This window comes from Anoplophora glabripennis, unplaced genomic scaffold (genome assembly GCF_000390285.2).
Source record: "Anoplophora glabripennis isolate ALB-LARVAE unplaced genomic scaffold, Agla_2.0 scaffold56, whole genome shotgun sequence".
NCBI classification, from domain to species: Eukaryota; Metazoa; Arthropoda; class Insecta; order Coleoptera; family Cerambycidae; genus Anoplophora; species Anoplophora glabripennis.
The window spans coordinates 1153492-1172853 of NW_019416232.1; the positions used below are offsets into that span (position 1 = coordinate 1153492).

Here is a 19362-nt window from a genome sequence, read left to right on the forward strand (position 1 = left end):
ATATATATATATACTTTAACTTTCACTAGCCGCCACTGATTTTAAAAATAATTAAAAATTGCAATATCAAAATATTTGAGTAGATATTGATTAATATTTGCCAGCCGTTATTTTGGAATGTCATGTGTTTAGTATCAGAAAATCTATAGGATTGATTTCCTCAATTGTAGTCTTAAAAATATACTTTTAAATAATGGTTTTCAGAGAACCAATAATTGTGATGCAATAAAGGTAGGCGTTCTTATTTATAAGCATATAAACAATAACAAATAAATATACCTAATTTTAAATTCTTGCAACCACACGTCAAATTTTGATAAAACATTTTGTAGGTACAAAAAAATTAAAATATACCTCGCTTAATACCTTGAAAATAAGTTGCTGATGTAAGTCTAAAATATTATTTTTTCACAATCAACTACGAGAGATACAATCAAGTGTTTTTTTATGAAATTCAATTTTCCTTATATGTAGTTGTACTTTTACTAACATTCTTCTTTTCAACTTCATAATGCTGCAACTTTAAGAAAATATAGTATTTTGATAAAAATAACAGTTGTTTGTATCTATTTCTAAATTGATCATGCAAAAATATGTTTTGCACGTCTATGTGCAACGCTTTTTGCAAATTCAGTGGAGGTTAGCTGACAATATACAGGGTGTCCGCAAATTTCAACGACAAAGTTTGATTGCATTTTCAGAACTATAAATAAATACGACCTACGAAAAAAAGTTAAATAAAAAATTTTTGGTTTTTGAGTTGCAGGCCTTCAAAGTTGTCAAAAATAAAACTAATTTAAATAATAACTTCAGAACCCTTTTATCGATTATTTTGTACCGACGAATCTTGTTTTATAAAGAACGGAGTTGTAAATTTTCATAATTTGCAACTGTGGAGTGATGAGAATCCTAAAGAAACACGACAATAATGTCATTACCTGATAGCCACAGAGACAAATTTTTTTTAATAAAACGACCTTTTCAATGTTGCCGCCCGTTTTAAAAAAATACGACCACTAAAAGTTTTGACTGCTAAAAGATAGAGCTCGAGGGAGAGGTAACTAGAGAAAACTATCATCCAGTATATTAATTTGAGTAAAGTTTAAGAAATAATACTCCATAATAGTCCAAATGAATGTGGCAAATTTTAAGACGAACGGTAAGAGGATCATGAAGTTATTAATTAAATTAGGTAGTTTTATTTTTGACAACATTGAAGGCCTGTAACTCAAAAACCAAAAAGTTTTTTATAACTTTTTTTTTCGTAGATCGTATTTATTTATCGTCGGTGAAATTTGCGGACACCCTGTATACAGCAAATGCTTATCTTTCAATCTTAAAAACAAAAATATGTATATACAGGGCTGGAAAATCCACATGGTCCATCTGCCTTTACATGAGAGCGACAAAGTAAAGTAAAGAAATCCATGCGATAGACAAGGATGGTTATAGTGAAGATATTTCATAATCTGAATAGTCACCGCCCGTTTTGAGTTAGAACTATTCAGATTATAAAACGTCTTCAATGTAACCATCCTTGTCTATCGTACGGATTTCTATGACTTACTTTATCGCTCTCACGTAACGGCTGATGAACCATGGGAACTTTCCGAACCTGTATATATATGTAGTTATTTGAAAAAGTTTTGAAAAATTTATTCTTTATTAGTTACAGAAAAAAATATATTTTGGTTAAAAAACAAATTAAAAATTGATAACGCCTACCCATATGAAGTACAACCAATTATAATTTTAGTTATTCAGGATGTTTATTTAGTGAACTCTTTTTCTATCATAGCTTTATCCTTTTAGTTAAAAATCTCGTGAGAATATCAATGAAATTAGTGACTTGTCCAGGGTCTTGCAAAAAGAAAAGTATGACAAACAAACGTGTATTTATTTTTTTTATTATCAAGTTTGATACTTGTTTCTACATTTTTCATTTAATTATAAAGCTCCCCATAACCAAACCATCACATTTTTTCCTACTTCAGTAATTTCAAGATTTTGCATTTTCTTAGCCGAGTTATTCATAATTATAATTTTTTGATATTTGGAGTTTTCAGGTTTTCGAGGATGTGGAATGTTTAATGAAAAATCGCTAATATGACTAGATGAAAAAGATTTTCTTGTACCATGTAGAACATTATAAAAATTTATAAACATGCGATTTTTTTAAAATTATCAAATATCAAATTAAATTTAACGTAGCATAATTAAGGCTTTAATGGGATTAAGAAAATTCATGGTCTCTTTAAAAAAATACACATTTGTGCGTCACAGTTTTCCACAATACCCAGTAGACCTGACACTAATTTAAAGATAACATTTTTAATTCCACTGATATTCCCACAAGATTTTAATCTCTGACTATGATGGAAGAAGGATCCACTACATGCACACCTTGTATACCTATAAATAAAGTGTTGCCAATGTTATTTTATTTTTGTGTTTGATATCGATAATTTTTATGAGAGTAAGGTGTGGTATTTGTAATTAAACACTAACATTTATATAACTAATTATATGTACCAACTATTCTAAATCTAGAACAGACCATGCTAAATTAATATAAACCAAAATAGCATGTACTGCTGGAATTATAGAATACACAAGAACGCACATTAAATGATTGAAAATATTGGAAAAATATGTATTAATCCGTTTTTATTGTGTAAAAATAGTTTCCACAAAAATACTTTTATGAAAACTATGGTGTATATGTTAGTATATTACAGACTATATTATATAGTATAAACAACATGCAGAAAAGCTAAAAATAAATTGAAGAAGCTGAAAGTATAGAATTGCCTTTACGATTACACATAGATTTCCAGAAATTCCAACGGTATAAATTATTCTACAGATAATTTGTATTACTTTGGAATTTCTGAATTTTAAGCTACGTACACTTTATGCTGTTTGTCCTTTTTGTAGTTTTCATTTAGATAAATTCACTGAAAGCCACTTTGAACACTTCACGGGATAAACAAAAGCACAACTATATTGACGGACATTATATAACAATAATAAGCAAGGTGACGTTGAAGATTTATTTATTTTTTTTATTAAACAAAAAGTACAATAAAATTATATCCATTAAATTTAAGAAATGTTATTGTCCAAATAGCACTAAGAAAAATAATTAAAACACTACCAAGTTTCGTCAACTAAAATATATCTGGAAAAAAAATAAAATATCAAATACAAAAACAATGTACATGCACAAAAACATGCAGTTAAAAAAAACAAAATTTAGCTTACATATAATATTTGACATTAAAGATTTTATTACAACATATCTGATAGAATTCTCAGTCTTTTCTTTGATTACAACCTACTTTTCAACATCCGTTATTAAAATCTAGCACATTATAAATATAAAATATTCATTACAAAACAAATTATTATTTATATTAGAAATTTCTAAATATAAATACGATAAATCTTTCCATATTACAACAATTTGATTATCATAAAGTTCATAACAAACTGAAAATGATATACTTACAATATCAGCAATAATAACACTACCAAATTGCCCCTCTTTTTAATATGATTTTGATTTGAATATGTACCAGAACATTGTGTACGTATGCGCGTACATGTGTTTAAAAGATATAATTATTTCTGTATTTTGAAATTTTATTAAAGAATATATTCAAGCATTACTTACCTATTAGATTTTTAAAATTTTATTAGCAACAGTAACATATTTTTTTCCTAATAATATTAAAAGGGATGATAATGTAATTCTTTCAATTATGTTGCAAGAGTTGATATAAAGTTTAATGTCAAAATCACTAGGTATTATTTTATCTCTTAATGGTAGATAAACAATGTACATTAAGTTCTTGATGTTTAAATAAAAATAGTCATGATTGGCAGCGAATATGAAGATAATCGACAATACTTCTGTATAATTTAAACATGCTCTCAATCATACTGCACACAAATTTAAATTTTCAGTACAATATTACACACAAAATATGTATTTTTCTGCATATGTTGCACATGAATATAATATTTTGACTGAAATATCAGATCATTTTTAAAAATATATTTTTTCTACAATGTTGTCCTCTTGTTTTCAGAGACATGTTTTGAATGTAGTAGTGTACACAAATAGTATTTATACAATGTTAGTAATGAGACAAACGAATTAAAAATAAGCCCAATAAAAACGGATTCCACATTAAAAGCTGCCTTAACTATAAGAAATAAGAAAATAAAAAAATAGGCATTTTTGCGCCACCATGCAATTGCAAAATAGGATTTAAATGGAATGTTGTCATCCATGCAAGGAAGCCAAATAAAAAGAAATACGGGATTTACATATTTAATTCTTCTCCAGAGGTAAATACCGTACATCTTTTTATATCTATGTGAGATGAAATAGAAAGGTGGATAAAATATATTTCATCTAATAAATTTGTAAATTAAGTTCTACAAAAATCCTCAAAAGTAATATTATGACATCACTATAGTTTGTATATTTTATCCACCTGTCAGATGAAACATATATTTACAACTGTGGTAATATACCAATTTTGAACACATTTAATGTTTGATTTAGAAACAGAGTTACACTCTCGTTTTAAAGTTTCATTTTCAACTACTTAGCACCATTTAAAATGACGCACACAGATCACTATTATAGTCATTGCAGCTTGTAGAGAGAAACATGAAAGTGTTCTCAGTGCAGAATTCCAATATAATCCTGAAGAGGCTGGGAAATTTATTTAAATAGATAAACTTCACACATACTTTTCAAAACAATTACTAAAAATATTAAAAGTAAATTGCTCCAATCTATAGAATGTTAAAAACTATTGCTTATTGCAATAAAATCAATAAAATTTTCGAAAATTATAAATTAATTTAGTCTTTCAATAGACGGAAATAATAAATAAATCTGGTGTGCTCAAGGGGTAAAGCTATTCTAGAATTAAAAAAAAAATCGTATTTTGGATAAATGCTTTAAACAATGCCTTACTATGTGAAGAATATAGGAAAATAGTTTTAGGTGGGGGATAAATCAGGAACACGAATTGTTTTGAGGTGCAGCACAACTTATTCCAGCGCACTAGTGCTTATTGTAACTCGTGAGAACGTGCAAGAGCTATTATAGAGGTCAGATTGAGTCTCGGATCAGGCCGAAAAGAAAGAGGATGAGGAAACTATCAACATAGAGGGCCAATTATGTGATCGCTGGTTGAAAATGAGTATAACGAATTTCTTATGCTGAATGGCAACAAAAACTTTAAAAGCGTTTTTCGAGAAACTATTTTTTTTTAACTGGCCGGAAGTGTAACTCAAAAAGTTTTCAATGAATCGACTTGAAATTTTGTATAGAGCCTCCCAATAACATAATTCAGGGAACATAGTTTGGGTTTTTTGATTGATTAACAATTTTCATTCTTATTAGAAATTTAATGTTCACTAAATCAATTATTAATTAATTATTAAAAATTTTTATAAGACTTGTTTTTTTGATCCAAGACTATCTGTTACTAATAAATCTTTCTGGTCATTCAGGCGTCTGGAAAAAATCGTAACTTGCCATCTACTCTACAGCAGCTACTTCTGAATTCAAATCATTTGAAAAAACTTACAATACTACCTGAAAACATGTACAATAAAGCATTTTTGTCCTGACACTATATCTTGTACCGATTTTTTTCTTCAAAATTCCCTAAATTCACCTTTTTTATAACCTCTAGAGTGGTATTACCCAACGAATTGTAACCACTAGAAGGAGCTTTGGATGTATTTGTTTGCGAATGTACATAAATAAATCAGATCTTCAGGAGACACAAATTTCTATTGGTCGAATTAATATTCCCGCCTACGTCCGCATTTCCATGATTGACGGTGACATCTGTCAAAGCAAAAGTGTGTAGCCGCTATTAACGTATTTGAGTTTATTTGTGTTTAGTGTGGCATTTTCCTCTTATTGTTGTGTAGTTTTTATGTATGGACATTTATTTAGTGCTAAGACATAGTTAGAAAGTGTTATTTGTAAAGTTTTATTTAAAAATGGCGAGCAGCGGTCTCTTCACAGGTAAGCAAACAAGCAACATAGGCGGCGTTTGAGGAATTACATAAGGGTGTTTTACATTTAGTACTTAATTAGCAGTGATAAAATACTGACTAAATCATTATCTAAATTATTATGACATGGATAGTCCAAAAAGAGCAAGAAAAAATTGGAGTATTTGTAAGAAAAAAATAAAATTGCAAACAAAAGATCCGAAGTCTGCAGCAGGCAAAGGGTCGTCTAAAAGCCAAAATTTGTAGCTTTAATTCTCTTCTGAAATTTTTGAAAAAGAAATATGACAACAGAAACTGCTCAATGTATCATTCATGTAAGTTGAAAAATACTTATCCTTTCTGTGTCTGCAAACAATATGTATTTTTAGGAATCAGCACCTGGAATGTTAGGTGAAATCTGTCAAAGATCAAGAAAATGACAATCTCGTAAAAAGTATTCACCTGAGCTTAGGTCATTTGCCTTAATGTTTTTATTCAACAGATGCTTATTCAAGAAGTTTTAACATGGCTTTGTCACATACAAAAACAATTTCTAAGTGGTACAGATCTATAGACGGAACACCTGCATTTGCAAATGAAGCATTGGCTGCTGTTAAAATGAAAGTAAGAGAAACAAACAGTGAAATTTTGGGCAATATGGTATTTGACGAAACGTCTAAAGTGTTGAGTGGAATGGGAAACGATTCATTGGATATGTTAATGTCGGCACTGAAGTATATGGGGATAATATTCCAGAAGCTACGGAAGCCCTTGTTTTTATGGTTGTAGCTATAAACAGTCATTGGAAAATACCTGTTTGGTACTTCTTGACAAACGGTTTAAGTGGTGGAGAAAAAGCTAATTTGTTAAAAAAAATTTTCAGAATTTTTAAGTGAATTAGGTATCAAAATAGTATCTGATACTTTTGATGGTGCTCCTTCAAATATCAAATTACGGCTTTACCATAAATGTTAATGTTAATATTAATAAGTAGGTAGATTGTAAGTTTGTAGCATTTTAGGTTATTTGTTGACTTATTACTGTTTCAAATTGGTTTTCTAATAAAAACTAGAAAAATAAACCAAACATTTGTCTTTTTACGATTTCTAGTGGGTTTTATAAGTCATAACTTACTAGTAACTTATGACTTATAACTCACTAGTGACTTATAGGCCACATGATTCCTTTAAAACCAAAGAAATTATAGTATCATTATATACAAGTGTGGGATAAAAGCATTTAATTAATCAGTACTGATGTCAAAACAATTTGAGTATAGTAAAAACAGTTTATTAATTTTACTTCAATTTTTACCGTCTCATTATATCACCAATATGTAAAAATTATTTATAAAATGAGTAATCCTTTCAAATGTGTATTGGTATTTTGTAAATTTTAATATTTTGCCTTTTTTGACAGTACGCCACTGCCGTTGTGTCTCATTGTTTACGTTTGACACTATCTATCTTTATTTATTAGGTAGGTCTCTGTTTAGATGTTTGCTACAGTTAAAACACATGTATAAGAATACACAAAGCTCCTTCTAGTGGTTAGAATTCGTTGGTATTACCCCTTAAAAAGAGTGTGCTAAGGCGAAAAGAAATCGTTGTTTCAATGAGCTCTGTTATGAGCATTTTTTGAAATAATTTTGTTTAAACTGTTGCTATATTATATTAAATAGTTATTATATCAGCAAATCTTTTAATATTTCTAGCAATAATTTGAGAATAAACACTCACACAAAATATGTAACTAAAAAGTTAACAAAAAGCAACCAAAAAAATTAATCAAGTATAGTGAATAAAGAAAATATAAGCTACAAAACTAGAACTAGTGTTACAGATATAAAATGATTTGATTAACCATATTCTCAGAACTTTAATATACTACGTATTTATTAATTTATTTACTATGGCAGAATTATGAAATGTATAAATTAATTAATTAATGAGTAATTACTAGGTATCTATTTATTCAAGTACCTACCACAGCGTAGTTTGTATAAATTTCGTAGTGAAATTTAGATGTCAATTTTCTTTACAATAAACTTTATAATGAATAATTTAAAACTAAAATTGAGGTAATTATTGTTAACCATCTACAATTTTTAGTACATTGTCATGGTGTCATGAATTTTATTAAGAAATAACGTACTACGTACTTAATATATTTACTTAATATTTGTTACGTAGGTTTAGTATTCAAAGGGTTATTCAAATCGACAAAAAAAAGAGAGACTTACAAATGGTAAGGTAAAAAACTAAACAAAAACATTGAAAACTAAAAGACAAATTATAAAATAGTCCAGTTTCACAGTACAACTCAAATTGCTATCTGTATTATAAGTGTAATATTGCTGATGCTCACCTCTTGCTGTCCTAACCCTTATTTGTGCAGGTGAACTACCACCTATAGCATTGTAAGCACGTAATTCAATTTTGTAGACTGTGTCTGGTTGAAGATTATCCAATTGGTAACTTGTATATTGTACTGATCGTTGAATTGGTTCAGGGATACAATCCCGATCCTCCCAATTGCCATTAACCTTCTCAGTCTGCAATTTAAAATATTAAAAACACACTTTCTCTTTGTAAAGTATCGAAATACTCACCACGCAATATCTGATGAGATAATACAGAATAGGATCTCCATTGTCATTTGGCACACTCCATGTTAGTTCAAAGTGATCAGCATATGTGCTAAGAGCGACGATATTTTCTCTGTCACTCAAATTATCCTCCTTCTGATGATGACTTCCGACTAAAATCCTAGGTTCTGTGGGTTCTGAACGTTTGGGCATTGAAATTGACGGGACGTTTTTAAATGCACCCATTCCTACATCATTAGTAGCGGCAAACCGGAAATCGTAATATTCTTCCGGTGTAAGATTTTCCAAGATATATGTTGCACCTAAAATTAAGATGAGCACACTCAAATTAAAAAAAAAGTAACAATAATAATAATAATAATAATAATAATAATAATAATAATAATAATAATAATAATAGTAATAATAATAGTAATAGTAATAGTAATAGTAATAGTAATAGTAATAGTAATAGTAATAGTAATAGTAATAGTAATAATAATAATAATAATAGTTATTTATGGTACAAGTGTGTTACAGCATATACGTCACGCTGGGAAATTTTCCCAAAGGATGTAACACACGAGTGCCATATAAAATTTTTTCCAACACTTTCATAAAATTTCGTTTTAATAATAAATAAAAATAATTTAAAATTTCAAGTTGTCAATGTAAGAAAAAGTAATTTAACGAAATGAATGTATTTTTTAATATTACAAATGATGCGAGTGTCACCCTAAATTGTGTCTGTAACCAAGAGTTGTCAGTAAACAAACAATATTTTTTGAGTTGAAATTACGTTGAAACCTAAAACCAAGACTGAAAAAAATGGAAAATGTAGAAATTCCATCTGAAATTTTAGAGAAAAGCTAATGTGGCTACTGCCAGGCATCATTCCGGAGAAATCAAAATCTATATAAAACAATGAACTGGAGGAATTTCAAGATTGGAAAATCAAAGAAGGGGTGAAAGGCGTAAATGAAGATGTCTTGCTGGCTTATTTTTTTCAATTTAAGTGAGAAATTAGCTGCATCCACATTCTGGACTAAATATTTCATGTTGAAGTCAACTTTGAGAGTTTACAATAACATTGAAATTTCTAAATTCGGAAGACTAGTGGCATTTCTAATGTCTAAGCAGAAACATTTTCAACCAAAAAAATCCAAGGTCTTAGAAAGAGAACAAATCGAACAATTTTTGTGTGAAGCCCTAGACGAAGATCATCTTATAAATATAGTAGATTCTACTGAATAGTTATATTTATTAAATTTGTTGTTTTTAGATGGCGTTGATATTAGGAGTTTTTGGCGCTTGCCATTGCGAGGAATTGACTGACCTAAGCATAGACAAGATAGAGCACAAAGGGCAGTATATCCACATCATGATTTCAAATACTTAAACGAATAAACCAAGAAGCATCGCTATGTTAAATGAAGGATTTTGTGTTAATCCAATTGAATTAATTAGAAAATAATTCTTAGCTAAAGCCTCAAAATGTGCAGCATAAAAGGTTCTTTTGCAATTTTCAAAAGGGAAAATGCACACGTTAATGTGTTGGTATTAATAAGATATCAAATATCCCTAATGTTGTTGCGCGATTTTTGGGCTTGACAGATTCTAATTTATATATAGGACATGGCTTGCGTCGCGCATCTGCAATTCTCTTGGCCAATGGTGGAGGGGATATTACAACACTCAAACGCCATGGTGGGTGGAAGTCATCTACCGTGGTAGAAGGTTATATAGAAGAGTCAATTTCCAGCAAAATTGATATTGCTAAAGAGATACAATAAGGGGTGTAGACTCCTGAAGCAAGCACAAGCAAAGGGGCAACCTGTTCTATTTTACCACAATCACAAAATGATTCCAATAATCCTTTGGCATCAAATTACGGCTTTACCATAAATGTTAATGTCAATATTAATCAGTAGATAGGTTGTAAGTTTGTAGCATTTTAGGTTATTTGTTGACTTATTACTATTTCAAATTGGTTTTCTAATAAAAACTAGAAAAATAAATAGTGGGGTCAAGATAGATTTTGGCGAAAATTACGGGAAGAGAGAACATTTTATTTTTCGCTTTGTAAAGTTGTCAGAAACAACATATAAAAAGTTATCAACTGTAGAGTGTACGCTAAATTATTTATTTAACAAATTAGTTGCAAAATTGCAGTTTTTGCAATATATATAAAAAAAATATAATTAAAAAAAAATCGAAAGAACAGGAAATTTTACATAAAAAATGTTAATAAAGTTTTTTCTAAAATGCGAATTGAGGGCTGTAGAATTTTTTTTGTAACGTACGAAAAATGAGACGGGCGGACCCCAAGTATAGCTCTCGAAGTACGCGCGGTCCCGAGCGCGCTACACTAAATTTGTTATAACTTTTGATCTAATTGATCAAATCGACCTCACAAAAATTTAAATGAAAGAAGAGTCATCCGGCTATCAAAATTTTATGTCTTTAAACTTGAGAAAAAAAAATTAGTACATATACAAAGTTACGTCATTCTATAATTTTGTACAATAAAAAAGAAATAGCTGTCATTCTTTTAATTTTTAAAATAAATAACTGTAACTTTCACAGATTACTCTTCAAATGACGATTGAAACAGTGAGCGATATGGAAAAAATCTTAAAAATATAATTTGAATATATTATAATAATATAATAATAATTTTGAAAATATCGAGCCCAACATCTTCAATAATTTTCAAAAATCACAAATTTGACTTTTTAGGCCATACTTTATAGATCAAAAACTATAGTTGTAAATGTGATATTGAAACTTTATGAGGACACTTTTTAAAGTTTAAAATATCTACTTTAAGATGGTGCATTTTATTTTTCTTAAAAAATTGAAATAATAGTTGAAAAACAAAAAATAACAAAAAATTAAAATATTTCATGAAAAACGTGAAATTTATTGTTAAATAAAGTTTAATAATGTACAAAAAAATTTTTTTGTTTAATAAACCATCAAAGAATTAAGTTAAGACCTTGAAGAAAGTAAATCCAGCGAAAAATAATTTTTATATTTATAGTAATAAGTGGAAAATTGTTATAACAGCAAAAAAATAATGTGTTACAGAAAATTGCCTTAATTGCCCAGTTATTCTTGAAGAAGAGCAAGAACTCGATGAGATTTAAAAATTAATTATTTTGTAATAAATTTGTTTTTTAAAAAATAAAACATATTTTCAACAAAACCTCTTTAGGCATTTATAATTTTCATTTTTCGAACCTCTATATTACAAATATGAGCGAGTTTGCTTTAAAATCGATAATTGTTAAATAAATAGTTTAAAATAGTCGGCCATATTGGATCAACCATTGTGAATTTTCATTTTTTGACATCATATTCTTGTTTAGTGACGTCAAAATTGTCAATTTGAAAGAATTTGATTTAAAATTCATTGAATATATTTTAAATGTTCGTAAAAAATTATTTATTATTGTTTAAACAATTAAAAATCAATTAGCGTACAAAAATAAGTTTATAACTTTTTTCTAATACTTATCTCCAAGTAATTTCAAAAGGTTTTAGAAAAACCCATGCTTCCCATAATAATTTCAAAATAATGCGTAATTTTAAGCTATCTTGACTCCATCCACTAAAACCAAACATTACTTGTATTTTCATGATTTCTGCAACTCACTAGTAGGTTATAAGTTACTAGTATGACTTATAACTCACTAGTGACTTATAGGCCACATTATTCCTTCGAAACCAAAAAAATTATAGTATACAAGTGTTGGATAAATGATTTTATTTGCAATTGCATGAGGTATGGCTATAAAATAACGAGACTGATGTTGCTACAGATGAACTATGCATGCGCCAAAGTCGTACAACAGACAACTGTGTCAATTGCTGTCTTTACTGTAACTACAGACATACTAGTTTGGCCTTCATTTGTATTTCACTATGTGAAAAAATCAGAAAAAAAAATCCCCGAATTGTGGGAAAAAAGTCATGGATTCTTCATCATCGCACTGGCTCACACTGCATTATTTATCAATATGTTTTTAGCCAAGTATAACATTCACCTGACCTGGAATTTTTTTTTAAAATGTCTAAAAAAATATATAATCTTACCATAACTCCAAGTGTGATTACGTGCATTAGTCCAGGATAACTCTTTATTTGGCTTATAGCGAACTGTATAAGATCTAATAGGCAGTCCCTCAAAATGACTAGCTGGTATTATGCTCCATTTAATTGTCGTAGCTGTTATTGTTTCTGGTTTAACTTCGGCAATTTCTCGTGGTACTTCAGCATGTCTTAACTCAAGTCCTATGCTGGCCGTGCCATACTTGTTGGTTGCAATGCATTCATATGTGGTATAAAACAGCCTTTCATTATAAGGAGTTACAATTAAATGTGATACTGGACCATTTCCTTCTATTTTGAAGTTGTTATTATTGCGAATTTCAATGCCACCCTTTCTCCAAATTATTGTAGCATTTGGTATGGCTTCTGGTATACAAGATAGATTTCCAGGTTTGTTGTCCCAACTCCATGCTGGCGGTAAGTTCTTGGTGCGTTCAAACGTAGGAGGAAATTCGACAGTAATATGACCATTTTTATATGCAGTTCCAGCTCTGTTTTCTGCAATGCATTCATATAATCCATCATCACTTCTGTTTAGATTAGAAATTATTAGAGTTCCAAATGTTTCTCCTCTGTCTTCAAAAATTTGTTGGTCTAATGTTATTCTGGGATTATCAGGTTGGTTTCCAATTTTGAAAGGTTCTGTATTGCTTAGTTTTCTGAACAGAACCTGTGGTGGAGGCCTACCAGCAACTTTACACATAATCTTCAATGTTTCAACTTTTTGCGGAGCAGTAACATTCAATAATTCAAATATCCTGGGTTTAACCAATACATTAATTCTAACTGTAGCTTCCACTCTGTCCACAGTATTTTCAGCAATGCATTTGTACACTCCATCATCATAAAATTCAATTCTGTTCATTATCAGTTCACCAGTATTTTTCTTAACTTCAAATCTGTCGGCTACTGCTAAATCTTGACGGTCTCTAAGTTTAATCCATTGATAGACTGGTGGTGGTTTTCCTTCAGCAGTACATTTTATGGAAGCCGTTTCACCCTCAATGATAGTAACACTTTCCATTGGAGTGATTTTTGGCGGAATTTGGACTTCAACCTAAAACAATTTTAGTTTAGTGATTTACGAGTAAAGTTAAAATTAAATATTTTGTTATAAGTACATTAATGTTTCTCGATTTCGTTTCCCCGCTCTTCACTACTACAGCTTGACACTTGTAGACTCCATCATCACTTTCTGTTACATTTTTTATTATAAGGTTTCCATCAGAAATTACGTATTTTTCATTTGAGACAATTGAGTCGCCATCCTTATTCCAGTCGATAATAGGTGGTGGATTACCTGTTACTTTGCATTTCACTATGAAGTCTTTTCCTATTACCGGGTACTGATTTTCAGGAGCATCCACAAATTTTATACCCACTGAAAATGAAATTTTAAGTGCTTACACTGAAATTGGGTATGGCTGGGTTGGTTTGGGTTGGTAATGGAATGGGCATCACTTACTATATGTTTCCATTTGAACAGGCTGATTTAATTCCTCTGCCCCATAATTTGCATGGCATGTGTAGGTGCCGCTCTGATTTTCTGTGAGACTGGGAAAGACTAATATTATCCCTGGCTGATTTGGCCATTTCTAAAAGAAATGTATTCGTTATTTTAAATTTTTAGAAAGCTTTCCATGTACACATATTGTAATTAAAATATTTATTTCTTACTTGTACAAATATAGGATTCGCTTTGTTATAGTCTATTTTCCTATTTTTTGGATCCCTCCATTCTAAACCGCCAACTTGAGAAGTGTCCTCAACGTTCGGCGTACAAGTTAATGCTATGCTCTCCCCAACTCTTTTAGATATCGTGGCTTGGGACGGTTGAATTTGTAACGTTGCATTTTTGGCATAAACAGCTGAAAAGAAAAAAAAAAGATTATACTTCCATATCAGTTATATTACAGATATTAGACTCAATTCGCACTTAAAAATATCAGTATGGAGTGCAACAAGTAAATAATACTTTTTTCATTAGTGTGAATTTACAGTCAGAAAACATGCTACAAGTCAAATTATAAACAATTTATTAAAGTATTTAAAATCGAAAAGATTAATATTTTATACGTAAACGTCGGTAGTTATTGACTTATAAAAACTAAAATATTTTGCTGTTCTTCCACACCTAACCTAGATAAAAAAATGGACAGCGACATCTATTAGATAGTAGAATTAATGGTTACTCTAATTGTGTTTTTCAATGCAGTTTCCATAATTATTTTATGGTCTGCGGTTTCGGAGTGTGTGGTTTGCTGCACCAGCTACAGATGGCGGTACTCTGCCGCTGCTGTCGACAGAATACACAGAATAAAACCCTCTTATTTAGTTACTCATATGGTATGTACCATTAAAGAAATACGTCGACAGAACAATTTCCGTAATTATTGCTGTTACCCCGCGTTTTTTTTTTTCATCTACGGTTATCAAAGTTGTATAATTAATTCTATTTTGTATGCCTCTACTGAGGCATAATTCAAATATTCTTCTTGAGCTTCTTCAAATACTTCTGATGCTATGGACTTCTATTTCTATTCTATTTTTCAAAATGAAATTTTGAGAATATTTATTATTTATTTTCGTTGTCTCTTTGATTGTTAAAGATAAATAGGACAAATATTTGCACTTTTATGAACGAAAAAGCAGACTTTTCCCAAGATGCCTGGTTAATTTTTCCTAAGACCTTAATAATTATATTTAATTTAATTAATAGGCGCATAACAAGACTATCTATAAAGTGGCATTTCTCATCCGGAAATGAGTTCATAAAACTGGATTTTATGCTGCCCTCTATGGAAAATAAATTTATGCACTGTTTACTGACCATCGGATAATTTTTCTCCAAAATGCATAATAAATTTATAATTAAGGGGTAGAATTAGAAGGCCACTGTACTGGCGGTAATAGAGATGCTCTTTAGGGGTAACATTGCATTAAGCAACACGTATAGCGTCACATAAACAACAATTATTCGCAGACACATGGGGCGGAAAAGCGTAGCGCTCAATGAAGTTTGTTTTGGAAAAGTTAAAGGCGGCAATGTGATTTATAGAGGATTTCGGTATCTGTGTTTTGTCCGTATACTGCATTCGCATTGGAACTTTAAATCTGCACGTACATAATTCTGTTACCAGACGAATAATATAAAGAATGATTTATTGTAATAATAAGTGCAACTAATAAATTCTTTTATGTGGGAGGAAGCAGAACTTTAATTTATTAGTAGTGTGGTTACATTTTTTTTGTTCCCAAGTAAAAATTTGATTAAATGTAAATACATTTTAAATTTGTCGACAACTTACAAGGATTTTGGCAGCAGATGATATTACAGTTTATTGTTTATTTTATAAGTATTAAATATTTAGAAAAATTCACCTATATTTTCGATATCTTTCAAGAAGCTCGATAATAGGCACAGTTCTTGCCAAAGAATCTACCGGAACCACGGACAAACAACCGCAGACGACCTACTACGCAGATCGAAGGGCCCAGGACGGGAAAACATATTTTCACCAGTTTCTAAATTTCTCAGAATTCTCCCACACGCCACGTCTGGTAGATGCTGATACGACCCGCGAAACCTTCATAGACCGCGCAGGAAGACGCCAAATTTTTTAGACATGTTTCGAAAATTTCCCGTCACGGAGCTATGATTGCCGCCAAAAGTCATCAGCCGTATCAGACGACGATGATCACGCATGCCTCTTATCGCCCAGAAGCAGACAAAAGGAAGGAAAGTGCGAAAATTTCCAACCCTCTTTCGAATTTTGGGAAAATTTAATGTCCAAAAAATTCAAAACTCGAACTACAACATCGCCTTAGGATTATCAAAATCATTTACAGACTCAGAACTCTTTGGAGACGTCCACAATTCACAGAGAGACGTTATTCCGAAACACCCATTCTTTGACCTGACGCGGGCCAACGTAATGTGTGTTCGAACGTCAACCGAGGGACCATGCAGTTTAATAATAATCAGTATCGGATCCTAGACAGTACATCTTGTACGTTCCAAATATTTTTTATAAGTCTACCATTTATTGTTAATTGAATAAAAAATTACATGAACTACATGTACATGGAAAACAAATTTTCATAATGTAATAATATTGAAACTGACGACTTGGTATGTATTAGGCATGCATGTTAAATATTATTAACGCCAAAGGGTTTATTATAACATAATCTATGTTCAGAGTACAACAGAATATATTTTGATAACTCCGACATCACCGTGTCAATGTAGAGAACGTAATTCAAATCAAATATCGTATTTCAAAATAATGGGAGGTCGATGGAATGAATATATGTTTACTATTATAAAATTAAATCCTGAACATATCGAATTCAATGTTATAAACGATTTTATGGAAATATTCATATAAACAGGGGTAACAAATTGAAAAACAAAGACTATGTACAAAAATTTTCTTACATTGATTGAACTGAAATTCAATGTAGTTTAGTTTTAGTTTTAATCAAGAAATATTTTCATAATAAATTTCATAGAAACTGTCATTTCGCACATAATATGTCGAAGGAGAAATATGTATATAAATAATGCGCATTATAGAAAACTTTATAGACCTAGAAAAGAACAGCTGACTATGAAATGAAAAGGCTTATTGCTTATTAAAAAAATATATGTATTATTTTATCGTTCAAAATATTTCGTAAAATATCATCAATTTGTGAAGCATTGAAAGTAATGCTAATTAAATATCATTACAGAAAAATAACTGTTAATTTAAAAAAAAATGTTTCCTACAAAAGTTTGGGTTGGAGACAAAAGCGAGCTGTCTACGTATGCAATGTGTGGCGCCAGGTTGAAGGGGCGCCGAATTTGATGGCCGACAAAAGAAGCTGTAAACCGATTCAGGGATACATAATTTTTTATTTTCGCTAAAACAAAAACCCTATTATTGAGAACGTTGCACGTTCTGTTTAAACCTTAAGAAACAAATTAAATTTGTCAAATTAACAAATTATTTAAGATCAATTATGAGCCTACAGCAGGCGTCAGCGTCACATTGATATTCATCGTATTATAAGAAAATCATTAAACTTATATTTTCTGTTTATTTGTGACATTATTCTGAAGAATTTATTTAATTTTCCGTTTATTAAAATTAATCAGTGTTATATTTTAAATGTAGACGAGTAAGTACATACGTATCTGTTTATTTTGCGTTAAAGAGGTTTTTTAATTTCACATTTTTTTAATAAAAGTTTTTTAAAATGTCTGCATTGTATAATTATAGTATGTATTCGTATACGTACGGTATGTATGTGTTTTGAAAACTACATTTTCATGGGCGTCATCGAATTTTTTGCACACATACACCACAAAATTTCTGCAAGCACAGGCGCTAGACTGTATTGGCGCGTCCTTTGTTGGAGAAGATCTATTCAAATTAATATAAAATCGACGTGAAATAATGTTTTGTAACAAATGAAATCTGTCAGACTTTTCTGCAGACGAAACTCCTTCAACTATTCTTATTAAACTATTCAAAAATTGTTTAATTTCTCATTTTTCTCACAGAGATAAAAGGAATAATTTCAGGAAAAAATTGTTACTCCCCCTACTTTGAAGTGACAAACCAATCCTAGAAGGTCAACGCAACGGCAGTATTACACCCCGTATAAACTATTTATATATAATTCCTGAGTGGTAATAGAATTGCTATTATATCATCCATTTACACCCTTGGGTTTTATAATAACGAATAAAAGTGTATAAATGTCGATACTCCTCGATAGCTTGCGTCAGAGTATCTCTAATGCGAACATGCACTTTGGCTATTACGTTTATGGACCGTTATAACCCTAAGTTCGAAACTGAACTTTTATTTTATTACTCATTGCACATTAATATAGATGTCTAGTAGATGGCCTACGGTTACATTTACGGAAATAATGAGGGAACTATTTTTCAGTCTAATGCATGGTAACAATAGTGTGAGAATTAGAATTATTTTATAACAACCTGTAATAAATAATAATGTTTAAATACATTGGATTGTTGATTGATTACTTCAAAGCTTGAAGAAGAAAAACAAGTAAACTTTCACAAGTTTACGGGTTATTTTTAGATTAAATGATGCGAAGAAACTGGAAAATGAAAATAATATGGTATAAATTCAATTCCAAATACATCTAAACAGAAAATATTTAATTTTATACTGTTTGTATACTAAAACTATCAAATTTCACCTATGTTTCCAATCTACACCGAGAAGTCTTTCATAGGGTCGGACACTACTTCAAAAGAACATAGGTAGTGCCGGTTGGGAATTTTCACCATTCCAGGCCAAAGCAAATGCCGTCCGCAGAGCCCAATGCTGATGACAGAGCGACCGCCGTGGATCGTCAAGAAAATCGCTGATGTATCGAATATTTTGGGAAATTAGATCGAAATTCACAGAAATTGCTCAGCGATCACCAAACACAACATCTACGGTGTGAAATAGCTGAAACCAAAAGCCGTCACCTCCAACGACGTATCAATATCGCACCAGAAAAAGCGCAAATCCCACCGTCTCAAACGAACTACGAAAATCTACAATGATAATCTGTGGCGGATGTAACGAAATGACACAAGAATGTGCTCAAGAACAAAA

General features: G+C 30.4%; 1 protein-coding gene across 3 annotated transcripts in view; it reads right to left on the reverse strand.

Moving 5' to 3' along the window:
- The window catches only part of LOC108903654 (fasciclin-2), a 530484-nt gene that overhangs the window by 6361 nt on the left and 504761 nt on the right, over positions 1 to 19362 (reverse strand). For 2 of the 3 annotated variants that reach the window (XM_018705897.2, XM_018705896.2), the window contains exons 2-7: positions 14411 to 14601; positions 14199 to 14328; positions 13855 to 14114; positions 12719 to 13790; positions 8645 to 8943; positions 8401 to 8587 (exon numbers count right to left, since the gene is read on the reverse strand). In XM_018705897.2, coding sequence (XP_018561413.1) covers positions 8401 to 8587; positions 8645 to 8943; positions 12719 to 13790; positions 13855 to 14114; positions 14199 to 14328; positions 14411 to 14601 — 2139 coding nt within the window. Of the gene's footprint in view, positions 1 to 3140; positions 3182 to 8400; positions 8588 to 8644; positions 8944 to 12718; positions 13791 to 13854; positions 14115 to 14198; positions 14329 to 14410; positions 14602 to 19362 lie in introns of those variants that run through there. The other variant, XM_018705899.2, reaches the window with a different exon arrangement.